Source organism: Scyliorhinus torazame, chromosome 6, assembly GCF_047496885.1.
Source record: "Scyliorhinus torazame isolate Kashiwa2021f chromosome 6, sScyTor2.1, whole genome shotgun sequence".
In the NCBI taxonomy this organism is placed as follows: Eukaryota; Metazoa; Chordata; class Chondrichthyes; order Carcharhiniformes; family Scyliorhinidae; genus Scyliorhinus; species Scyliorhinus torazame.
In genome coordinates this window covers 87,427,151-87,452,653 of record NC_092712.1, presented here as the reverse complement: position 1 = coordinate 87,452,653, position 25,503 = coordinate 87,427,151, and the positions used below count along the sequence as shown (strand labels likewise).

The 25,503-nt window shown below is 41.7% G+C and overlaps 1 protein-coding gene across 9 annotated transcripts in view; it reads right to left on the bottom strand.

The window, feature by feature from the left end:
• abi1a (abl-interactor 1a) overlaps positions 1-25,503 on the bottom strand; it is a 153,105-nt gene that overhangs the window by 3,463 nt on the left and 124,139 nt on the right. For 3 of the 9 annotated variants that reach the window (XM_072508432.1, XM_072508433.1, XM_072508436.1), the window contains 7 exons: positions 23,496-23,596; positions 22,361-22,507; positions 16,808-16,908; positions 15,961-16,035; positions 14,065-14,241; positions 6,083-6,169; positions 4,279-4,464 (listed from right to left, as the gene is read on the bottom strand). In XM_072508432.1, the coding sequence (XP_072364533.1) occupies positions 4,279-4,464; positions 6,083-6,169; positions 14,065-14,241; positions 15,961-16,035; positions 16,808-16,908; positions 22,361-22,507; positions 23,496-23,596 (874 nt within the window). The remainder of the gene's footprint in view (positions 1-4,278; positions 4,465-6,082; positions 6,170-14,064; positions 14,242-15,960; positions 16,036-16,807; positions 16,909-22,360; positions 22,508-23,495; positions 23,597-25,503) is intronic. The other 6 variants (XM_072508434.1, XM_072508437.1, XM_072508438.1 and 3 more) reach the window with 4 other exon arrangements.

Sequence of the window (25,503 nt, the reverse complement as noted above, 5' to 3'; positions counted from 1 at the left end):
GGGGCAATTTAGCGTGGCCAGTCCACCTACACTGCACATCTTTTGGTTGTGGGGAGTGAAACCCACGCAGACACGGAAGAATGTGCAAACTCCACATGGACAAAGGCCCAGGACTGGGATCGAACCCGGGTCCTCAGCGCCGCGAGGCAGCAGTGCTAACCACCGTGTCACCCTGCACCCCTACATTTCTGCTACTCCAAACAGTTAGGATATAATTTTACATTGAATTGTATATCCTATCAATTTGCCCACTCTGCTAAACCATATAAATCTTGCAATTTGCCATGATCCTTAAAAGAGCTTCAATATTGTACAAATCATTCAAATAAAAAAGGCAAAATACCAAACGTTTTGGGATATCCTACCTGCCCTTCATTTTTAAGCTTTTTCCACAACATAGCAATTGCATTTGTTTTCATACATAAATGGTGCCTTATCTATCTTCAGAACATTTATACATACTCATAAAAGGAATATAATGGAAGCTGCATCAGTACTAGAGATACAGCAACTTAAACCACATCCAATTGTATGACTAGATTAACTAGCTTTGACAAACGGTCATCTGGACTTGAAACATTAGCTTTTTTCTCTCCCTACAGATGCTGCCAAACCTGCTGAGATTTTCCATCCAGCATTTTCTCTTTGGTTTCAGATTCCAGCATCCACAGTAATTTGCTTTTATAACTATATGCCTCAATAGTTCAAAATGCTTGCACAAAATAACTCCCGTCTGTCAAACAGTCAGCTTAAGTGAGTAGTTTGAAAGTAGGTTTATTCATGGTTTCAAACCAAGCTGTTGGGAGATTCCACTACATGAAGGATCTGGCAAGTCTGATGCAATTCTCAAGACCAGGCCCTCATTCAGCCTGGGACATTGGAACCAGTTCCGGGAGAGGTGGGATCAGTACAAACTGTACGGGTTACACCTGGGCAGGACCGGATGTCCGAGGGGGTGTATTTGCTAGAGTGGCTGGGGACGGTTTAAACTAAAATGGCAGGGGGGTGGGAACCTAGGCAAGGAGTCAAAGGAGGGGGAAAATCAAGGACAAAAACAAATTTGGAATATGAAAAGTGATAGGCATAGGACCAAGGACCAGATTCAAACAGGACCAGAGTGAAAAATTGTGGGAACAGGACATGTTAAAATGACAAGCCTAAAAGCTTTGTGCCTTAACACAGAGCATTCACAATGAAGTGGATGAATTAATCTCACAAATAGATGTTAACGGATATGATATAGTCAGGATTGCGGAGACATAGCTGCAGAGTGACCAGGGATGGGAACTGAACATCCAGGGATATTCAGTATTTAGGAAGGACAAGCAAAAAGGCAGTGGTGTTGCATTGCTGGTCAAAGAGGAAATTAATACAGTGGTGAGGAAGATATTAGCTCCGACAATGTGGAATCTGCATGGGTAGAGCTGAGAAGCACCAAGGGGCAAAAAAAACATTAGGTGGGGTTGTATTTGGACCCCCAAAATGCAGTGGAGATGTTGCAAATGGTATTAAACAGGAAATTAGAGGTGCATGCGATAAAGGAACATCTAAGGATGAGTGGTTTAGATCTGCATATATATTGGGCAAATCAAATTAGTCACAATGCCATAGAGGAGGAATTCCTGGAGTGTACATGGGATGGGGTTTTCTGGACTAATACATTGATGACCCAACTAGGAAACAGGCGATCCTAGACTGGAATGTAGCTATGAGAGACCCCTTAGGGATGAGCAACCATAGCATGATAGAAATTTTCATCAAGATAATAATTATAATAATCTTTATTGTCACAAGTAGGTTTACATTAACACTGCAACAAAATACTGTGAAAAGCCCCTAGTCGTCACATTCTGGCATTGAGGGAGAATTCAGAATATCCAAATTACCTAACAACACTCTTTCGGGACTTATTTCATAGATTTCATAGAATTTACAGTGCAAAAGGAGGCCATTCGGCCCATCGAGTCTGCACCGGCTCTTGGAAAGAGCACCCTACCCAAGGTCAACACCACCACCCTAGCCCCATAACCCAGTAACCCCACCCAACACTAAGGGCAATTTTGGACACTAAGGGCAATTTATCATGGCCAATCCACCTAACCTGCACATCTTTGGATTGTGGGAGCAAACCGGAGCACCCGGAGAAAACCCACGCACACACGGGGAGGATGTGCAGACTCCGCACAGACAGTGACCCAAGCCGGAATCGAACCTGGGACCCTGGAGCTGTGAAGCAATTGTGCTATCCACAAGGCTACCGTGCTGCCCCTTATGGGAGGAACTTGGGAATGGGAGGACTTATGGGAGGAAACCGGAGCACCCGGAGGAAACCCACGCAGACACAGGGAGGACGTGCAGACTTTGCACAGACAGTGATCCGGGAATCGAACCTGGGACCCTGGCACTGTGAAGCAACAGTGCTACCGTGCAGATGGAGAGAGTGACATAGTTGATTGAGACTAGGGTCCTGAATTTTAGGAAAGGAAACTACAACGCTATGAGGTGCGAATTGGCTATGATAGATTGGGAAACGTTATTGAAAGGAGTGACAGTGGATAGGCAGTGGTAAACATTCAAAGAGCGCATAGGTGAACTGCAACAACTGTTTGTTCTTATCTGGTACAAAAGTAAAATGGGATAGGTGGCCAAACTATGGCTTACACGGGATAGTATTAGATCCAAGAAAGAAGCATACAAATGGGGCAGTTTAGAATTCAGCAATGAGGACCATGGGGGAAATAGAGTATAAGATGAAGTCTGCGGGAGAACATAAAAGCTGACTGTAAAATATTCTATAGGTATGTGAAGAGAAAAAGTTTGAAGACAAATGTAGGTCCCTTACAATCAGAAACAGGAGAATTTATGAATGGGGAACAAAGAAATGGCATACCAACTAACTAAATACTTTTGGTTCAGTCTTCACAAAAGAGGATATAAATGACAAGCAGAAATGTTGGGGAACACAGGCTTTAATGAAAGGGAGGAACTGGAGGAAATCAGAATTAGCAGAGAAATGGTGTTGGGAAAATTGATGGGATTGAAAGCCAATAAATCTCCAGGGCCTGATAATCTACATCCCAGAGTACTTAAGTGGCCCAAGAAATAGTGGATGTACTGGTGGTCATTTTCCAGGATTCTATAGACTGGAACAATTTCTACAGATTGGAGGTAGCTAATGTAACCCCACTTTTTAAAAAGAGAGGCAGAGAAAAAACAGGGAATTATAGACCTGACATCAGTTGTGGGAAAAATTTTACAATCCATTATCAAAGATTCTATAGCAGAGCACTTGGAAGACAGTGGAAGCATTAGACAGTCAGCATGGATTGATCAAAGGGAAATCAAGCTTGACAAATCTACCGGAATTATTTGAGATGTAACTGTAGAGTTGATGAAGGGGAGCGAGTGGATATGGCTTATTTGGACTTTCAGAAGGCTTCTGACAAAGTCACACATCTGAGATTAGCATGCAAAATTAAAGCGTATGGGATTAAGGGTAGTGTATTGAGGTGGATATAAAACTGGGATATAAAGACAGGAAATAAAGGAATAAATGGGTATTTTTCCAAAGGACAGCCAGGGATTAGTGCTGGGCCCCCAGCTATTTACTATATATATTAATGATTTAGATGGGGGAGCCGCCGAATGTGCGACTTAGCTCCGCATAGCCGCAACCGGAAGTCCTGTCAAAGATATTCTAGCCACACTTTCGACATTTACTTTTTAAAACACATTCTTTTGTGATCTTATATTGTGCCCTTAGATGACCATTTCACTAATCATTGGAAACAATCTATCGCTATTCACACTATTACATAATCTTGATCTTCATCCCAGAAAACCGACAGATGAAGGCCCAAAGAAACATGGAGCTGGAAGGGTCACATTTGAAACCCTCGCTCACGAGTTCCAATCGTCTGATAAAAATCATTCTTAAAAAATTGTTATTGTTTCAAGCTGACAACCTTGAAATCAAAAATATATTTACTCCCAACTTCAGTTTAAATAGGTTAGTCAAATAGACAAGAGATTTTTTCCCTTTCCTAATGGTGATATAGTCCCTTTGATGGCCAATCCTTCACAGGCCATGTGGCACTTTGAGCTGTTGGAACACGAGCATGGAATCCAGGACTGGAGGGTGGCAGTTGGAGCCAGGGCATAGTTAGGAGTACACCCACAGTTGTGCTGTTGAAACAGTTGTTCTTCTTGATCAATAAATCCTTTAATTCATTATTTGTTACATCAGTTATTACATTCCTCAATAAGTCAACCTCTTACCTTTTTCAAGATAAATCTTTGGTGCCCATTGAGGGTCTGAATCAGCATATGGGTCATTGTATTGCACGACTGCTGCTTCTTCATCTTCATAGTCCACAGGGGGTGGGGGAGGTGGAGGTGGGGATTCATCAAATATGGGTAAATCATCTGGTGGTGGTGGTGGTGGAGGGGTTGGACTATCAGCAACTGTAACAGTTTGCAAATTTTAATACAAGTTAAATATCATTTAGTTAAAAAATGAATAAATTTACATAATAAATATTCAACTCAATTAATTTCACATGCATTTTGTATTGCAGGCTTTGAAAAGAAACCATGCAGATAGACAGAATATATAGAGAGGAGGTTTCAGACCATGCTGAGCCAAGTTAGTCATAATTTCTATTGATGAAATGAAAAATTTGCACATAGATCCTTGTATATCCAACTGCCTCAATTAAATACCAAGTTTCCTCAATTGGGAGATAATAATTTGATGCATGTTATTGCAGCCTATAGTAAAGTAAAAAATATTTTTCGGAGCTTGCTTAAATTTCAAGTTATCCTACAGGATCCAAAAATAAAACTGCGCACAATGAAATTGAATTTTTGAAAGTGGTGTTATAACAACTAATTCACAACACATTTTTGCATTAATCTACATTGTTACAGAAGAGCTGAAGTTAGATCATTCATCGCAAGAAAAATGTATTCTGTAATGGAAGTAAAGGTACTTTAACTTAAAAATCTACTGTATTTTGTATTCACTAAGAAAATGCAGCTCTGAACCTGTACATAAATTTAAAAGTTGCCATTTACAATGGGGTACAGAACTCCCAAAACTACCTGGATAAATCTTTTTTCCAAGGAAGCTGACAATATTGCTGGAAGTATTGGAGATAGACAATTTTGGATTTATTTGTACCATGTAAGATTAGGCATCTTCATACAAATGACATCCAAATGTTGCAGCTTTCAAAACGTCTTTCCTGACATGCTCATGTAGAATTCCAGCTGTTACTATGAGTAAATGAATGGCTTACCATTTGAATGAAGTTCAAGAATCACCAAGTACAATCAACACTATCCAGCAGGTGGCAACTTTGCATTCCTAGATTTTAATACGTTGGGACTGGCACACAACTTTATACAGATAAAACCTTCAAAAGAGAACAGTCTTTGCACAAATGCAGAAACTATGCAGCAGGATTAACAGGAGGATTAAATTAATCCACCCTTCTAAAACATGCACAAAATGACAAATGAAATGGTTTCCAGAGATTAGATATGCAATATGCAGAACAGTCCGCCTGAATCCAGTTAATTAAATTAGCATTCCAGGCAAAAAAAATCACAAAGGAGAGTTCTTGAACCAACCAGGTTTTAAAAATAATAGTTGCATATCCAACTTGTCAAATAATATTACACCCGAGCTTTACTGTTCTTCATACACGCAAACAAGTATTGATCTGAATATTATGCATAGAAGTTTATTCAGTTTATTAGTTTGAAAAATCCAATTAAAATTAGAGGATATAAAAACAGACCAAGAATAGTTTGTTCTGAGATACCCAGTGAACCAAATAACACCCGACTTTAAAACTAGTACACCAAAATGAGAATAAGAACTGAATATTGCATGTCAATAAGTGATGAAAGTCACATTTAGCGACACAGACAAGCACACAGCCAGTGATGCACTGTACAATGACAGCAGCAGTAGAGAAATCTCCTAAACAAGTATGTGAAAATGTCAATCATGCAGACTTCTCTGTCCTTAAGTGGGTAAAGAAAAGGATGCATCTACTCAGCCATAGGAACTTACTGTTTTCTTGCACCCTGGCCACGAAGCCTGTGAGAGGTATCTGTGGAGTCAGTTGAGGCATAGGGGGAGGAGGTGGAGCTAGGGATGCTGGCATAAACAGTCACGTTGGAACAACACAGTGAGGGGCAGAAGGAAAAAGGCAAACACAAGCAGCTGTCAATCACATACATTGAGTCACAAGGAGAACATACAATTGCTTAATGAAGGAATGCAACCTCATTCCTCCAAGTATAGGAATAAAGGTTTCAGAGAAACCTTTTAAGGAACTGTATTTGATAGGGTTTTAGTATCAGAGCGTTACAAGTGTTATATTGGAAATATTATATAACAACTTGATTTTTACACCCAAAACAAGACCAATACTAAATATTTATCAGAGTAGATAAGGTTCCGCTGCAACAACATTTATGAATGCAAGTTAACCCACCCCAAATTTTAGATGAAATAGAAAAAGCTCCATTTCCCCAGGACAGAAACAGATGTTCCAGGATATAGATATATTGTGCTAACTGTTAGAAGGAGCTATCCTGCTGAAGATATGACCATTAATCAAGATATATTCATGAATACATTGATTTAACAGCACAATAAACTAAAGCATTGGACTTAATGAGAACCGACTTGGAAAAGTTTGGTGATGGCGTTCACATGCATTTTCTGCCATCGTCCTGTGAGGTGGTAGGTGGTACAATTTAGAGGGTGCTGGCAAAAGAGCCTTAGCAAGATGCTGCAAAGCATAAGTGTAGATGGCAGAGTGTACCAGGGTGAAGACAGTGACATTGGTGTAGATCAAGCAGGCTGCTTTGTCCTGGATGGCATCAAGCTCTAGCTTTTCTGGGGTTGCACTCGTGCAGGCAAGTGGAGCACACTCCATCACACTTCGGACTGGTACCTTGTAGATGGGCAAGCTTTGGGGAATCAGGCAAGTCACACACCATATCATTTCCTGCCTCCCACCTGCTCTTCTAGCTGGTATTTATATGGCTGGTCAAGTTCAATTTCTGGTCAGTGGTAAACCCCAGGATGTTGATGGTCAGGATTCAATAATTGTAATACCACTGAATGGAAAGGAGAGATAGTTAGAGATTAGAGGTGGCCATAGGCTGGCATTTGAGAGGTATGAATGTCACTTGCCCCTTATCGGCCCAAGCCTGCATGCTGCCAAGGTTTTGCTGCAACTGGACACAGACTGTTTCAGTCTGAGGATTTGTGAATGATGCTAAACATCAATGAACATCCCAACTTTTGACCATATTATGGAAATGAAGGTCATTGATTAAGCTGAAGATGGCTGGGCCTAGGACACTGCCCCGAGGAACTCCTGCAGGAATTTCTTGGGGCCGAGATGACTAAACAACAACCATCTTCCTTTTGTCACAAACATTCAGCAATCTGTGCATAATAACGGCTAAGAACCAGCTGACATTACCTGTGATCAAGAAAAAAATCATCACAAATTAAATTGGAGTAATTATCATATTGGGCCTGGCAAGGTGAATGTACTTTTGAGACGTCAAATGTGAAAGGCCAAAGTCCAAAGTGTAGGATGCTAACCAGACTAGAATAGGGAAAGCAAGAAGCATATTTAGTAACAAAGTTTGATTTTAAAAGGCCAAAGATTAGTAGGAAAGTTTCTGAAGCTTTGAATGAAAGGAAGAGCTGTCCGTGGGAGGGCGAACAGGGTCATATAGAATGGCAGTTACAGCACAGCAAGAGGAGGAGAAGGAATGTGTGTTTTTCTGGGACATTGGCCAGAATTTTCCAGCCGGTCACGGCGGCAGGATCTTCCGATCCTACCAACGGTGCACCCCCACTGCAGGATTCCCAGCAGGGAGGGGTAAATTCAACGGGAAACCCAGCCAACAATGCAGAACCAGAAGATCCCGCCACCAGCCAATGGCTGGCCACATCCACTGCCACGAAACACACAGCGGTTTGCGTGAAAATCCCACCCATATTATCTGATGGATTGGAATTTTAAAACTATACTGGGCAATGGGAGGTCTTAAGAGTTTTAATGAAGCCCAATTCTGTAAGGCCGTCAGTATTATTGAGGGGGAAATAAATGATTGGCAATTGGACTACATTTAAAGCTTTTTAAAAAGTACTTCCTACAAAGATATTAAGTAAATATCCTGAATAAGAGATCAAACATCATAACTCCTTGAACTGCAAATTTTTGAGCACAGGATCTGCATTGCTCTCGTGTGCACATTTTTAAATATGTGAAGAAATGTGGGGAAATGCAGCCAAAAATAATTCCTTTTTATTCAGCTGGTAAGTTAATGCTAATTAAAAATACAAACATCAACACCACTCCTGGCATTTTGAGGCCACAAAGTTCCAGAGATCGCAAATCTAAAATGGTACTTTTGCAAAACACTGATATTCAAAAATATAAGCCTAATCTTAAAAACAGTGAACTCTGCAAATTGCAGACAATTTAGGAAATGGTATCAGCTGTCTTTTTTTGTAGGCGTGCTTATTTTCAAGACGTTCATTGTATATACTGCAAGGTTTACTGACAATATTGGAAGAACCAGCTGAGAAGATCAGTACCTAACCAACTATAATGTTACAAATGCCCCTTCTCACACACCAGCATTCAGCTCTGTTCATGTAACAGTTTTGTCATCCAAATAGCCACATAATTCAAACCATTCACTCTTGGAAGCAACATGCAACTTCAGTAATGAACTGTGTTTTAATTATATAAAAGAGTGCCCATCACTCTACAAATCATAGACAAAGACGTGGGACAACTATTTGTAGCCAGTTAAAATGGCTAACTCCTGATTTAGAATGGCTAACCCCGATTTAAAATGGCGAACGGCAAAGGATGATGGGAAAATCAGCCAACAGGACTAAAACGAGCAGCTGCAGGTAGACTGTGTATTCACCTCTGGGAAGGCCAGACAAGATCGATACCAGTAATCATCAGCACAACAAAACACCAGCCAGCTGCATAGTAATGAGCAATCCCCGGGAACAATGTGCAACATTTTAGACACACAAAGCCAACCCAGACTCGTCGGCGCCAGCAGAAGCCTACACAAAGGGAGGTGAACGATTTGCTCAAGGCCGCCCATCGATCAAGGAATCACTCCAGCATTGGAAAAAAATCGAACCAAGTGATTGAGACAAAGTCCAATCGCTTGGAACCAGGTACAGGGTCCGCCCCGAAAGGCGGGAAGCTCCTGGGGACTATAAGAATAGAGTCCAAGTTCAAATCGACCCGTCTGCCATCCTTCCGCACCCTGCTGCATCTTCTTCTGACCGGGTCACTCAGCAACGCAGACCAACCCTTGACAGTGACCGGTCCAGCCATCGCGAAACATCCAGTAAGTCTTACTTCAACGCTCGCAACGAGATAGGCACTCCTAGCTATCAATCTGTACCAGCTTCGAATCCCGCAGGCTCAGAACCCGAACGAAAGGCTATTCGTTTCCCTGACCTGGTGGGCCATTTCCAAGTTAAGTATTGGCCTGTTAGTTGTAGGAAGCAGCTGAGACGTAGAATTTATGCAGGAGTATCGATTACTGTATATAATAAATGTGCTTTAATTTAACTCTTACTAAGCGGTGTATTGGATTATTGATCATTACTCGGACTTGAACCACGTGGCGGTATCAGAAAGATACCTGGCGACTCAAGAGCAAAGGTGATAGAACAGAGCAATTAAACTAAGGCAAAAGTTAGCAACACTATCCACCATCACCCCATAAAGCCACAGATCCTTAAAAGATGATCCACCATCAGAAGCAGAGGAAGAGATGATGCAGAGTCAGGAAAGAGGGAGTTACCAGCAGATGCTGCAAGAGCATATTGAAGTGGCACTGGGGTAGGAAATGACGTAACAATCACTGTTCAAATGCATTTTTCTTTATTGGGGAGGCTGGTGAATTTTGTGAGCATTGAGCAGCAGGTTTTGTGGAAGAAATGAATAACGAATTATCCATTAGACAAAAGCCAGCATCCATAACAGTATGATGCCGTGCAAGCATTCAACTGCAAAGAGAGTGCGGTTTCTCTGCTGTTATGGATGTTGCATAGTTTTTCACGTTCCACAAAGGCTGTTTCTTTCACAAAAGATGCAGCCACCTTGCAATGGGTGTCCAGTATTTTACGCCCCAGTGAGTTACGTTGTTAAGTTTGGTGAAGTGAAGATTGTCCATAATTTATAATTGATAAGAGTCTGTGGTTTTAGAACTTCTCTCTTTAACCATACAAGCTTAAAGGTTTCTCAGTAATTATTTTGCAGATGCCTGTTTGTACACGTTACACTGTAATTGCAAAATGCTACATGAACACTGCTGTACCCGAGCTAAACTGATTAACCAAAATATTGAGCAACTGGATTTTTCATGTTTAGAAAGATTAAAAACTTGTATGCCAACTTAAACACCGGGGTCAGACTAGTGTGACTGCAGTGAATTCTTGAGAACACATATGGAAGACAGCATGAAAGAGGCAACATAATAATAATAATAATAATAAATAAAAAAATCTGAAAAGAGCCACACAACTCTGGGTTATAGCTGGACAACAGATGCTTTTGAGGATAACCATGGCTGGCATAAATGTATACCAAGGAGGCAGACATGTTTCTCTTGCACATAAACCAAAGCATTATTCCATTTTGCGGAACTGAAATGTCGAACTTTATTTTGAAGAACAATACTTCCCCACAATCACAAGATAGCATTCTGGAAAAGGTAACAAAAATGTAAAAAGGTGCAACTGCACTTCAGCTTAGTATCATCTTTTATTGACTGGTAATTTTTTTCTTGCTAAAACCTTGGGGAACAGGTTGATTTTTAATTTCATTACAGTAGATACTCTTTTCCTACTCAATCTGTAATGTTTAGTAAATCTTCACAGGACCACAAAATAAATAAGGATGGGAACAAATAAATCAGGATTTATAGAATTGCTCAGTTAAATACTCACCCTCCTTTCAGAAGTGAAATTATCACCTACAGTCACTCATGTGAATTACTACATCATGGTTAAGTGACAGTGATATGGCCAATCACTTTTAATCTGCTTTGATTTTAAAAATATAATGGAAAGGGCTTCACCAGTGAAGCCTATTTACTGTCAGAATTAAGCAAAATCTTTTTTCTCGAGCCTAGCAAAACTAGCAAAGCTCTATTGGCCAGAAACCCTTGGATTTGATTACTTTTCAATGATTAGTTAGTTGATGTTAACTATGATAGCACCTGTGGATTTAACCGGGATGAACAGCCAGGGTTCCTGCTCCTGATTGCCTGAACATCCTAACTCACACTATTACCCCAGTGCTCAATCTGGGATCCTGCGCCGGGCTACTAGGGACGCAAAGGCCACGACATCGGCCTCTTTCGCCTCCTGCACTCCCGGCTCTTCCGCAACTCCAAATAGAGCTAACCCCCAGCCTGGTTTGACCCGGGCCTTCACCACCCGCGAAATCACTCCCGTCACTCCCTTCCAATACCCTTCCAGTGCCGGGCACGCCCAAAACATAGGTGCGTGGTTTGCCGGGCTCCCGCCACACCTCCCACATTTGTCCTCCACTCCAAAGAACCTGCTCAATCTTGCTCCCGTTATGTGTGCTCTATGTAGCACCTTAAATTGAATCAGGCTAAGCCTGGCGCATGAGGAAGAGGAATTTACCCTGCTTAGGGCATCAGCCCACATACCCTCCTCTATCTCCTCCCCTAGTTCTTCTTCCCACTTTCCTTTTAGTTCGCCCACCGACTCCTCCCCCTCTTCCCTCATCTCTCGGTAAATCTCTGACACCTTGCCCTCTCCGACCCACACCCCTGAAAGCACCCTGTCCTGTATCCCCTGTGTCGGGAGCAACGGAAATTCCCTCACCTGTTGTCTAGTAAATGCCCTCATCTGCATATATCTCAAGAAATTTCCCCGGGGCAACTTATACATTTCCTCCAATGCTCCCAAAAGTCCTATCTATAAATAAATCTCCCACCCTCCTAATTCCCAACTGGTACCAGCTCTGAAATCCTCCATCCATTCTTCCTGGGGCGAACCTATGGTTGTTCCTGATTAGGGACCCCACCAGGGCTCCCCGCACCCCTCTCTGTCGCCTCCACTGTCCCCAGATATTCAATGTTGCCGCCACCACCGGGTTCGTGGTAAACTTTTTAGGTGAGATCGGTAGCGGCGCCGTCACCAGCGCCTCTAAACTCGTCCCTTTACAGGACTTTCTCTCCAGTCTTTTCCACGCCGCTCCCTCACCCTCCATCATCCGTTTACGTATCATTGCCACATTGGCGGCCCAATAGTAATCGCCCAAGTTCGGTAGTGCCAATCCTCCTCTGTCCCTACTACGCTGAAGGAACCCCCTCCTTACTCTCGGAACTTTCCCTGCCCACACGAAGCTCGTGATGCTCCTGTCTATTTTATTAAAAAAGGTCTTGGTGGCGTTTTACTATGTTAAAAGGCACTCTATAATGGACTGTTTTAATTATCTGATTAGTGATTGGAGTTGAACCAGAAATCCCTACTCATTTGACCAAAGTTCTATTAGTTCAGGGCAGCACAGTAGCACACGTGGCTAGCACTGTGGCTTCACAGTGCCAGGGTCCCAGGTTCGATTCCCCGCTGGGTCACTGTCTGTGCGGAGTCTGCACATTCTCCCGTGTGTGCATGGGTTTACTCCGGGTGCTCCGGTTTCCTCCCACAGTCCAAAGACGTGCGGGTTAGGTGGATTGGCCATGCTAAATTGCCCTTAGTGTCCAAAAAGGTTAGATGGGGTTATTAGGTTTTGGGGATAGGGTGGAAGTGAGGGCTTAAGTGGGTCGGTGCAGACTCGATGGGCCGAATGGCCTCCTTCGGCACAGTTTGTTCTATGTTTGTCTTTGTAGAAGTGCAAATATGCATCTGCATAAAATTTAAGCCATTACAATTTTCCCTCAACCTTAAACCTGGTCACTTTTTTTTTTAAAAAGCAGATGGTGAACTTACTGAAAGCAAATTAGATGACTGCAAAAAGAATTAAAGTCATTTCAACAACAAAAAAAAAGTTTTACATAATTACAAATGGAGAAGCTGCCTTGGCAAACTGCTCAGTTATCATGCTAGTTGCACATTCCATAGGCTTAATTCAAATTTTGCATATGGGTGCAAACAAGCTGGTTTGCTGACTCCAAGTCAGACCCATTGTAGCCAAACCAACAATATAAATCAGGTGATTCTTCATTTTTGATACACAGGTTTATTTTGGACATGCATTATAAATGTGATGATTCAAAGAAAGCCTTTTAAAGCCGTTGCAATTGCAAATCCATCAGTTATGTGTAATGCTGGAAATGTAGTGATCCAGCCAACTGAAGCATGTACATGCTTCTAATATTTGGAAAACTTAGCTGTCACTGAACAGCTGCCTGTTTCCCTGCTGGGATATTTTCTCCCGCCACCCCAATGACTTCCAAGCATTCAATTTCACAGAACCGCCCATACAAAAAAAAAGAGAGACAGACATAGAAACATGATTTGGAATTTATGCTGCACAACAGTGAAACTTGGAATGCTAGTACGATACGCTCTGCACAGTCTACTGTTGACTAAGCCATCTAAAATAGTTCAGTCAGTTTACTTTGGGTAGGGTCTAACAACCGGTTTTAAGAATACTTTGTTCTAAAAATCCACTTTCACCACAATGTAGTCTCACATATCAGGAACAATTTTCTCTTCCCCAAGAAAATTGCTGCTGCATATTTAAAAAATCTAATTTCAGTGCTGAACAATCTGCTGAGGATTCCAATCATTTCAGGCAACTCAGGAAGATAGATATGAGCAAAGTACAGGTCATATAGAAATGAACATACAACCCATGCTACGAAGTCAGAATTTTACCAAGTGTAGAAAGATTCATGACACAATAAAGATAACTAAATATGCATTGCATTGAGAGCTAATTAAAGTGTCACTCGATGAGCATCGTATATTTAGAAGCAGTATTAAAGTAAAAGCCTTACTTGAATTTTGAGCATAGAGAGGGCCACCATTAACATGAGGCTGCACAGAAAACTGGGAAGTCACCGAAGGATTTCGCCTGAAGCCCCCTGAAGATGCCGTAGAGGTGGTAGAATTATGCCGAGAGATCTGTCTGGTCATGGTACTGTACTGGGAGCTAGGAGCCGAACCAGGGCCAGCTGAAAGCATTAAAGTCACAGCAGGGGAGGAAAGAAGAAATATGCATTATTCCATAATTTCTGAAAGGCAGATATGATTGGTGAAGAAAATGTGAATCCTTGAACCAGCCAGAGCACAATAAATAAAGTGAGGGGACAGAATTAAGTTTCAGTTTAATCACACTCGTGCAAGACCTGAAATTCCTACAAGTTCCACTAAAATCAATTGACAGTTTTCTCACTCAAGAAAGTCCCTTCTTCCATTCTGTCACAGCTCCTGTTCGGCGTTGCATTTTTAGGAAAATCATAAGACATCAGGCGATATATACTTTAGCCATTCTTCAACCATATTTCGCAAGAGTTCCAAATTTCCTGTTGATTCTGAACATGTTATCAGCATGCAACTCGAAAAAACGAATTCTCACTATACCATCACCAACACAAAATAAAGGTGATAGCAACAAGCAGGTAAGTGTAGAAGCTTTAAACAATGTAAAAGCATAGGCGCTTAAAATTCAAAGGCAGATGAAGGACTGATACCTTCAATGTGAATCAATAACTCTTTAAAAGCACATGTGCATTTAGGACAGGTCTTTAAGGACTTTGATCCATGTTAGTGTCATGCAGCAATAGGATATTCTTCAAAAATTGATTTGGCAAAAAAAAAAAAAACTATCCATATCCCACCACACCCCCAAAATCAGTAGTTCGTCAAAGGGTTCTAAAACCTAGCAAGGAATGTTGGCAGTTCACAAAAATGTTATTTATTTTTCTTGCCAAAAGTTAACTTAAAAAATGAATGCTTCTAGACGAAGGTGTTTTTTTCCCTCATTCTATGAGTAGGTGGGCAAACTATGCATCCAAGAAACGTTACAAGCTCAATGTCCAGTCTCGGATGGTGGCACAATGGTTAGCACGGCTGCCTCACAGCGCCAGGAACCCCAGGTTCAATTCTGGCTTTGGGTGACAGCATGGAGTTTTCATGTTCTCCCAGAGCGTGCGTGGGTTTCCTCCAGGTGCTTCTGTTTCCTCCCACAGTCCAAAGAGGTGCAGGTTACGTGGATTTGCCATGTTAAATTTCCCCTTGGTGTCCAGGGATGTGCACAGTTACAGATCATCGGTGCAGACTCAATGGGACGAATAGCCTCCTTCTGCATTGTAGAGATTCTATTGAGTTAGTTTATCTCATCTGGATGGTCTGTTAGGAACTCTGCCTGAGCTCTCTTTCTCTTAGTGAGAAAAAAGAAACTCAAATTGGCATATGGGCATTGGGCAAGGACAAAGTTAAGCTCGGGAACATTGGTTCCCACATTCAAAACACTTCCATGAATCACAAAAAATGAATCAATTCATAATGGTCATTTAGGCAAGGTCTAAAGACCATCACCCTGTGAAACCATCAAGAAGTCAACACTTGAGAAATAAAACTGGTCAGTCAGACAAAGATAGACCTGGCTTTAGTTGATAAGTTAATATTTTATAGTTTTTTTAAGAAGTTCCTGAACAGAAGTTCCTGAACAGTTCATCATACCGGAGCCAGTGGTAACCCTATTTCAAAGACACTAACATGGATTTAAAGTGCTTGGAATACTACTAGCAGTTCCTTATAACCCAAAAGCATTCGATCAAAGTTTTAGTCACTGTAACCCATTGAAAATCAACACCATTTTTTCACAGCCATTAAAAGTTAGCTGTGAAAGGACAAATGAATGAGTAGCTCCAAGCAGCAGCCAGTCTCACCTATGAAACTGCCCACTGGTAGTGGAGGTGGTGGTGGCGGCAGGGAAGGGGCTCCAGCAGGGACAGAATATGAAGCTAACAAAAAAAAGTCAAAAGTGTGATTATAACCATTTACCAAGTAGTTCTTTGTAAACATCAAATTTCAGAAAATCGAATGCCACTGGACACAAATTATAATATTGGCTTAGCGAAGACCACAAATATATATGGCACATCACTTGAACATCTGGGAGTGAGTGGTGACAGAGGTCCATTTGGTAATGAGAAAATCGGCACAGAATGGGTTCTCTCTTGCATACTCATTGTTCTACCTGAAGCACAACTTTGGTTATAATATTGCATGAACACAATAAACAGGGGCATGTTGGAACAAATGGTCCATTGAGCCTGCTCCGTTATTCAATACCATCACGGCAGATCTTCTGTCTTAACTCCACTTTCCTAGCTGCTATTGATATCTTTAATTCCTGGGAGAGGTCAATAAACTTTCTATCCCATCCTCAAATGTTTTCTATGTTGGGGCATCCTTGACCCTTTGAACTAGATAATGCCAAAACTTTGCAACTTTTTGGCAATGTCTCCTTATCGCAGTCCGAAACGATGGACTCCTATTCCCCATTAGCAACTGTGCCCCATTAGCAACTCAGGCCGATGACCTTCTGATGAAAGGGCATCAACCTGAAACAACTTGTTGAACATTTTCAGCATTTTTTGTTTTTCATTCAATATTGTTGAAGTTTGTTACAACTACACTAAAGTACAGGGAAATTATCAAAACCAACTTTTTACATCAGGTTCTTAAGCATGCACCACAAATTAATCTGTTAAGCATTAGAAGTTTACTGACCTGGCAAAAGAGTCGGTGGTGAGGGAGCAGGCACAGCAATAGGAATGCCTATACTGCTGCTTCCACTATTTTCTCGACTTCCACTTCCTCCACTGCTCCCACTAAAGGCAAAAAAAATTAAAATGATCAGGTATTAATTCCCCCCCCCCCCAACACCTATCCCAAATACAAAATCTCCTGTTACAGTAAGAGCTGCTGTATTTCAGCCACAGATACACATGCAAGCCTCAGTCTCAGCTGGCTATTCAACCAGAGGCATAACAGTCAAAGTTGATCCTGTCCTCACTGCATACACATGTGCATTTCTAGCTCATCATTTTCAAACCTCCACAAAAGAGTGCAGAGGCCCCTTCCTGTCTGCTGAGGTCAGCAAACCCAGCATAGATGAGACCTAACCAGGGTGCTTTCTGACATGAACCATTTGACAGTTTTAATGCTCCTCCCCAAAAAAACTCAGAACCGAGGATTTTGACTCAAGTCCAGAAATCCTTCAGAGGCATGATACACGCACATGATTTACTGAAGAAAGTATTGGACCATTAAGAGTTGTGGATTCCTGAAGGTTACATGCGAAAAAGGCTAAATTTAGCCTACAGCAGATTGTATTACCTTTTCTCTTCTGCTCAACTCAATATGGCACAGCTGTCAGCAATGGTGTCAAATTTTCAACAAGTGCAACTATACGCTGTCAGGTGAGAATTACTGTATCTCATTTATGCATTACATTTTAAAAAGTGCTGTAAATCACTAATATTTTCAGAACAAATCTAATGAAGTAGTCCCTGTTTCTCTATATTCATTCTAAGCTGCATTTTTCTTAACAGGGGATGGAGTTCCAGCCAGGCACTGAAAGTGGCAAATTGATTGGCTTAATTCATATTACAGCCAACCGGAGAGTTAGAGCCATACATATTTTGTTTTTGATTAAATAAAAAATAAAACAGACATGAAAATTGTTAATTGCACACAAACATTTAAGTTCACACCCCAGTGCAGGATAACTGTATAAAATTCAGGCTGGTGTTTCAACACAAATCAATTCTGTTGGCGAGTTCTGTTGTCAGGTGCCATTCTTTGACTGATATTTAAAACATAAGATTCTACTTATGTCAATGGATATTGAAGCTGCCCAATGTAGATTGATCTAGTGAGTGAGAGTCAATGTTTCTTCTGTAATTATCCATCATTAACAACTCAACTAAGTTGTTGATCCACGATAGGTCTTTAATACCGGGGCCCCACAATGCTGCATTCTTAGCCCCCTACTATACTCCCTGTACACACAAATGTATGGCAAAATTCAGCTCCAACGCCATCTACAAGTTTGCTGATGACACGGCCGTAGTGCGTCAGATCTCAAACAATGATGAGTCAGAGTACAGGAGGGAGATAGAGAACCTAGTGGCATGGTGCAATGACAACAATCTCTCCTTCAGTCAGCAAAACGAACGGGCTGGTCATCGACTTCAGGAAACAAAGTGTCGTACACACCCCTGTCTGCATCAATGGTACCAAGGTGGAGATGGTGGACAGCTTCAAATTCCTAGGTGTGCACATCACCAATAATCTATCCTGGCCCACCCATGTCGATGCTTCGACCAAGAAAGCCCAAATGAGCCTATACTTCCTCAGGAAACCAAGGAAATTCGGCATGTCCACATCGACTCTTAGCAATTTTTACAGATGCACCTCAGAAAGCATCCTATTTGGCTGCATCACAGCCTGGTATGGCAACTGCTCGGCCCAAGACTGTAAGAAACTAGAGTCTTGAGTCACAGCCCAGTCCATCACGTGAACCCGTCTCCCATCCATTGACTGTCTACAGCTCCCGCTGCCTTGGGAAAGCGGGCAGCATAATCAAACACTTCTCCCACCCAGGTTATTCTCTCTTCCGACCTCTTCCATCAGGCAGAAGATACAAAAGTCTGAGAACACGCACTAATAGATTCAAAAACAACTTCTTCCCCGCTGTTACCAGACTCCTGAATGATCCTCTTATGGATTGAACTGATCTTTCTACGCATCTTCTGTAATGTTTAGCACTATACTCCATATACTTCGCCTGACGTCTATGTCTACGTATTTACATTGTGTATTTATTGTATGTCCTATTTTTTTTTCATGTATGGAATGATCTGCCCGGACCGTGTACAGAACAACACCTTTCACTGTACCTCGGTACGCGCAAAGATAAATCTAAATCCAAGCAGGAAGTGTGTGTATGCTCTGAAGAAGTCATGCAGACTCTCAACTTTACTGCTTTTCTCTCCAAAGTTGCTACCAGGCCTGAGTTTTTCCAGGTTTGTTTTTATTTAAATGTATGAAAAATGGCTGGTGCATCAATGACCATACTTCAAAGCAATTAATCATCTGTGAGGCACTTGGAGCATGAGAGAGGCAGTGTATCATGCAAACCCAATATTTAAGACAATAAATGGCTAGAAGAAGAATCTTAATCTACTGGGTAAACAAAACATGAAATCAATAATTAACTGAAAACAGTGTCTCATTTTACTCTGGTGTGTTCAGGAGAAACATTTTACCCTTGGACGTTACTATTTTCCATACCCATTATTCATCGAATGATTAAAGGAGACCAAAATTGTGGTTAGTTCAGTGCTGTGGGTTCTTGTTTATTGAGAACTTCCATCAGTTGTTTTGTCAATGCTCTGAAAGGAATTAAATGTATCTGGTGGAATTGAGAAACACACTTAAGGGTCACAAGCAGGAATATTTGAGCTAAAATTGTCCCCAACCATCACGGTTCTTGTTCATGATGCTTAAACCTGGATGTTCTGTAATTCAAGCTGGGAAACATTTTTCATCACTGAGGAATGCAGCTGTTTTACATATTGCAAAATGCCAGCCTAAGAATAAAGCTTATGGTATAGGCTAATGATATGAGAATGACATGCAGCAGAGACTGATTCATCCTTCTGGCGACTTTGTTGCAAAATCCATACCCAAATGGTAATTAGTAACCTGTCTAGAACACACCCTGAATCAATAGGCACTAACTGCTAGCTAGACCTGATATAATCAGGTACTGACTATTTGCATACAGATTTAATCTACTTACTCTCGTCATATTTGCACATATTTTACTAATGTGGTCAAAGGGGCGTTTGATGTTCAATTATCTGCTACACCCAAATTTTCAAAGGGAGACCAGAGAGGCAGAATATAAAGTACTGTATTAATTTACTATGAATAGAATTGGTGTCCGAAGAAGCTAGAGCAGAGACTGAAGATATTACAGGGGGATGTTAACAACAAGTCCAGGGTTAAACCTGTTATGCGAGGGAGGTATGAGGAAATGGAGTCCAGAAATTGGGACCAAAGATGTAGCAGGCAATTTCGGGATTAAACAGACTGATGGGGGAAAACTGCTAGCAGAGTCAGAGAGATACACCTACACCTGGCATGAGTTACATTGCCCCATTCAGATTTAAACTAGTTAGTGGTAATACACAGGATGACCCGCTTCAGCAAGGGTGAGTCACTCAAGATCCATTGTCCTTTGGGGCACGCCCTGTCTGACATTACAGAATCCGATGGCCTTTGTCCATCAATGGGACATTAGTTGTGTATGGCTGCTCTTTTGTATAAACATGATGGGTTCAAGTCTGGAAACCAGAGGAGAGAACCTTTGTTTTAGGGGCTGGGCAGAGCGTAAGCGAGAGGGAGAAATAATCCTGTTTTGAACAGATACAGGAAGGTGGTTTTGGAAAGCGACCGAGAGAGGCCATCAAAGTTGCCACCGAGGCAGGCTTTGGAAAGGAGAATTTCCCTAACAGCAGAAAAATTGCTTCGTAAATGCAAATATTGCCAATGCTGGCCTGTGTAAGTGGAATGAGAGCTGCATGTTCATTTAAAGAGCTTGTTTAATGGGAATTCATGTGTTAAAGTTAAGAAACTAATGTAATCTGTTATTGTTAGGGTTGAAGTTTAAAAGCTTAAATACCGTTTTTCTTTTGTTTTATAAAGCTTGTTTTATAAAATAACCATGCCCTATTTCTTATATTATCATTCCTGGAATGAATCTATCTTTCCGCACCGCCTTAAAAACTTCAAAAGTCATGGTTCTGGTCTAGTCTCTTAGCCACATTTGGGAGCTGACCAGGCACCTGTAACAAACCACAACTCAAACAAGTCACACTCTGTTCAGGTTAGGTTGAGTATGCAGCCAGTTGGAGAAATAGAAACATGGGCAGGGGTAAATGTTTCTGGCTTTGCTCTTACCAGTGTGTAAGCGGTGAGCTTCAGCTAATCTTTAATTGAAGATGGGAATGAACTTCGACAAGAAAAAAAGTAGAGCTATAATCGTGAAGTTGTAGATGGTGGAACAAAAGAAAAGTTGGCCGTCAATATACCACAAAATCTTATTCAATCTTTAGTCAGAAGATAAAAGTGCTATAGTCAATTGTGGGGTTAATTAATTGCTTTGATGAGGAAAACCTCTGGTGTGGAACAGAAGACAAAAAATTACAACAACTTCTATCAACTAAGAGAAAAAAGGGGAGGGGGTTAGCAAATGGAGAGTATTCCAACACACCCCTGAACTGTGTCTTGCAGATGGCAGACAAGCTTTGGAGAGTCATGGGGTGTGTTGGTCACAGTACAGTGGCAGCAGTGTACACCATGTTTGAGACACACTGCTGCCACTGTAATGAAGGGAGTAAAGATTTAAGGTGGCAGAAGGAGTGCCATCAATCTTTTGTCCTGGATGATGTCAACTTTCTGGAGGTCATTGGAGCTTCACATATCCATACAAATGGAGAGTATTCCATCCCACTCCTGAACTGTACCTGCAGGTGACAGACAGGCTTAAGAGGAGAACGGTTCATAGAATTCCCAGCCTGCTCTTGTAGGCACAATATTTATATGCCTGGCCCAGTTCAGTTATTATGGTGGGGATTCAGAGATTTGGTAATGCCATTGAATGTTATCTCTTGTTGGAGATGATCAATTCCTGACACTTCCGATACACATATGACTTGCCAATTATCAGCCCAAGCCTGAATGTTGTCCAGGTCTTGCTGCGTGTGGACAAAGACTGCTTCAGTATCCGAATCATCATGAATGGTACTAAACGGGCAGCACGGTGGCGCAGTGGGTTAGCCCTGCTGCCTCACGGCACCGAGGTCCCAGGTTTGATCCTGGCTCTGGGTCACTGTCTGTGGGGAGTTTGCACATTCGCCCAGTGTTTGCGTGGGTTTCGCCCCCACAACCCAAAGATGTGCAGATTAGGTGGATTGGCTACTTTAAATTGCCCCTTAATTGGAAAAAAAAAATGAATTGGGTACTCTAGATTTATTTTAAAAAAGAATGAATGGTACTGAACATAGTGGAATCATCAGCAAACATGCCCACTTCTAACTTTGTGCTGTAGAGAAGGTCATTGATGAACCAGTTGAAGATGGTTGGTCCTAGTATACTACTAGCACAGTTGTCAACATAAAAATAGGTTAAAAGCAAATCCAATTTCAATTATCTCGGCATGTCATTTTAGAATAAAAGTTGAAATATCAATCACGGAAAAGGCATTCATACCTGTGCGTTCTTGGCCTTTGGTTCAGAGATGCTGTTCGCATAGGACTTTGCTGGTTTGTAGTCACATTCCTGGCAGGACTAGTCATGTAATCATTAGGAATAACGGGTGGTTTAACAGGCTCTAATGTTTTGTAGGGAGTGTTTCGTCTGAAGGTAAAGAAAAAAAAGTGCTACTTAATGTTGTATAAAGAGAGCGAGTTTGAGCAAACAGACAGTAATGAATCAGACACTGACTACACCAGATTTTGTTGAAGCAAATGAGCTTCTGCGTCTCCGATTGTGCAAATTCACAGGCAACAGCCGGGGGGGAGGGGTTAATTTGATAACGTTTTACAGGGGGAAGAAATGCAGAAACTGAAAATGTTTTCATCCTCTCAGAATTGGAGGTTCACCACATTTCACCAAAACATTACAATTAAAAATGTAAAAAAATAAGAGACACTTAATAATCAATTAATTGATAAAGCTTCCAAATACGACCTGCACTTTGTTTTGGAATGTTTAAAAATCAAGATTTTAAAAGTTGACATTTCTTGGTTGAAGTTACAGCTGCGGTGAAACCATCGTTGGATCACTCGTCATTCTTGGAGTAAGAGACTTCCACTTCATCAGCATCAAAGTTCAGAAAGCTACCAATCACATCATTCTCCCCAAACCTTTTGAAGCCAGCTTTTAACAATACCGGCTGCGAACGGCCTTCAAAAAGGCTGCAACCAGATTTTTAAAAATGCGGCCGCACTGCGCATTCGTGCCCGCTCATCGGTGCGCATGCACAAAACTCTGCGCATGCGCACCGATGAGCCGGCACGCATGCGCAGTGCGGCCGCATTTTTTTTAAAATATGTTCTTGGCCATTTTGAAGGTCGCTTGCAGCCGGCATTATTAAAAGCTGGGTGCTGCGGCTGTTGCACACGGATTTGCGCGATCAGAAATGCCGTGACGGACGGCTTCGCGACCCTCCTGACACCCAAACGTGGGTCGCGCCCCCGACTTTGACAATGCCTGCAATAAATAGAAGTTACTCTAGGCGCATTACAAATTTATTTGCTAAAATAAGTCTCCCCTTCAAAAGACACAAAACATAGTTACAGGATAGGAAAATTAACTGAGTTTTCCATTGTGTGGGATAGCATACCCTAAAGTTCCACGTCCAGACATCGGGGGACTTGGAGGCTTTTGTGTGGGTGGGTTTGTCCTGGTCAGTGTACCAGTTCTGGCAGGCTGATTACTTCCATGCTGCAACAAAAAGAAATTGCAGTTCAAGTAAGGAATGCATACATTGAAAGTATTTGCTATTATTTATAACTGTATTAATAAAATGGACTCTGATATCATGATGGTTGAAAAACAAAGCAGTACAGTTCGCTGAAGGCTTACGTATATCATAGCTGAGCTTAGAAACGTGTCAAGTAAAAGTTTTAAAGTCCAATTGGTTCTAAATGGGTTGATCTCAGCCAGGTTGGCAACAAGAGCATTATAACCGGCTACCAAAAACAGAGGGATTATCAGGCGAGGATAAGATTTTGCTTAGTTGTAATGTGGCATGACACCTTAAGACTGGACAGCACTGTCCAGGCTAAAAGATTAGCAGCCAGTTGAACAGGTACCGAGTGTGATCCAGAAGAATCCCAGGAAGGAAATAAAACAAAATTAGGATTCCCAGATGTAAACTTAAATGCTACACAAAGTACAAGTTTCAATTGATAAGTTCAGTACATCTATTTACAAAACTTCCTAAAAACATGCCATTTAATTGAAAGTAGTGTACATCTGCTTAGAATAAAGTCCACATTTAAATTAGGGAGAATTTGAGAGATATCCCAAAGGTACTGTAAAGATATGGTTTACAGCACAACTGCGAAATCGCATGAAAAAACACCGTTAATCATTGGCATAGTTCATAGAGATCGCCTATAATCAATATATTAAGATATATTGGGACAGCTAACTTAAGTCATGAAGAGATTTTTGAGAAAGCAACAGGCAAGGTGGGCAAAGGAGAACATGTAATTCTGCCGAACTTGGGATATCCAAAAGGTCTTGATGAGGTACCACAAAAGCCTGCAACAGAAGAGCACATCATGTATGTGGCAATATATTAGCATGGGTAAAGGATTGGTGAGCTAACAGGAAGCAGACTGTTGGGATAAAATGGGTCTTCGGTTGGCAAGCTGCAACTAGGGTGCCACAGGGATCAAAGCTGTGCCCTCAACTATTTAGAATCTACATCATGACTTGAATGAAGGCACCAAATGTTATGGAAGCCAAATTTGCAGTCGCCTGGGAGATGTCTAGGGGAGGCAGAATATCTCCCCGCCAATGGAGAAACATCAGTATACTATTTTAACTGGGGGAGTTTGCAGAACTCGTGATACAAAGGGATCCTGGTACATGAAGCACAAAAATGCAGTTACAGCAAATGATGTTGAAAGGTTTGACATAGGTGGTGATGGGAATATTGGAGGTTTTGGGAGGCTTAAAAGTGGACAAATCCCCAGGTCTGGATGACTTGTATTCCAGGCTGGTGTTGGAGGCAAGGGAGGTAATTACAGGGGCCCTGACCCAAATATTTAATTCCTCTCATCACAGTGGAGGGGACGAGGATTGGTGGACAGCTAATTTGGTTCCAATTTTTAAGAAGTGTGTAGAGATATGGATCAGAGTCTCTCTGGATTTTGTCTGGTTTCCTCCCACACTACAACGATGTGCAGTTTAGATGGACTGGCTGTGCTAAAGTTTTTCCTTGGATGTCCCAAGATGTTCAGGTTAGGGAGATGGGGTTAGGGAGTGAGCCGGTGCAGACTTGATGGGCCAAAAGGTCTCCTTTGTGGATGACAAAAATTGGTAGGGTGATCAATAGTGAAGGAGTTTCTTTGGTTGCAGAAGGATATAGATAGGTTGGTCAGATGGCAGATCAGTGGCCGATGAAATTTAACCCTGAAAATTATGAGGTGATGCTCTTTGGAAGGAGCAACAAGACAAGGGAGTACTCGATGAATGGTACGACGCTAGGAGGGTCAGAGGGATCTTTGGGTGCTGGTCCATAGATCCCTGAAGGCAGGACAGATGAATAGGGTAATTAAGGCATACAGAATACTTGCCTTTGTGACATAGATTATAAGAGCAGGGGTGTTATGTTGGAG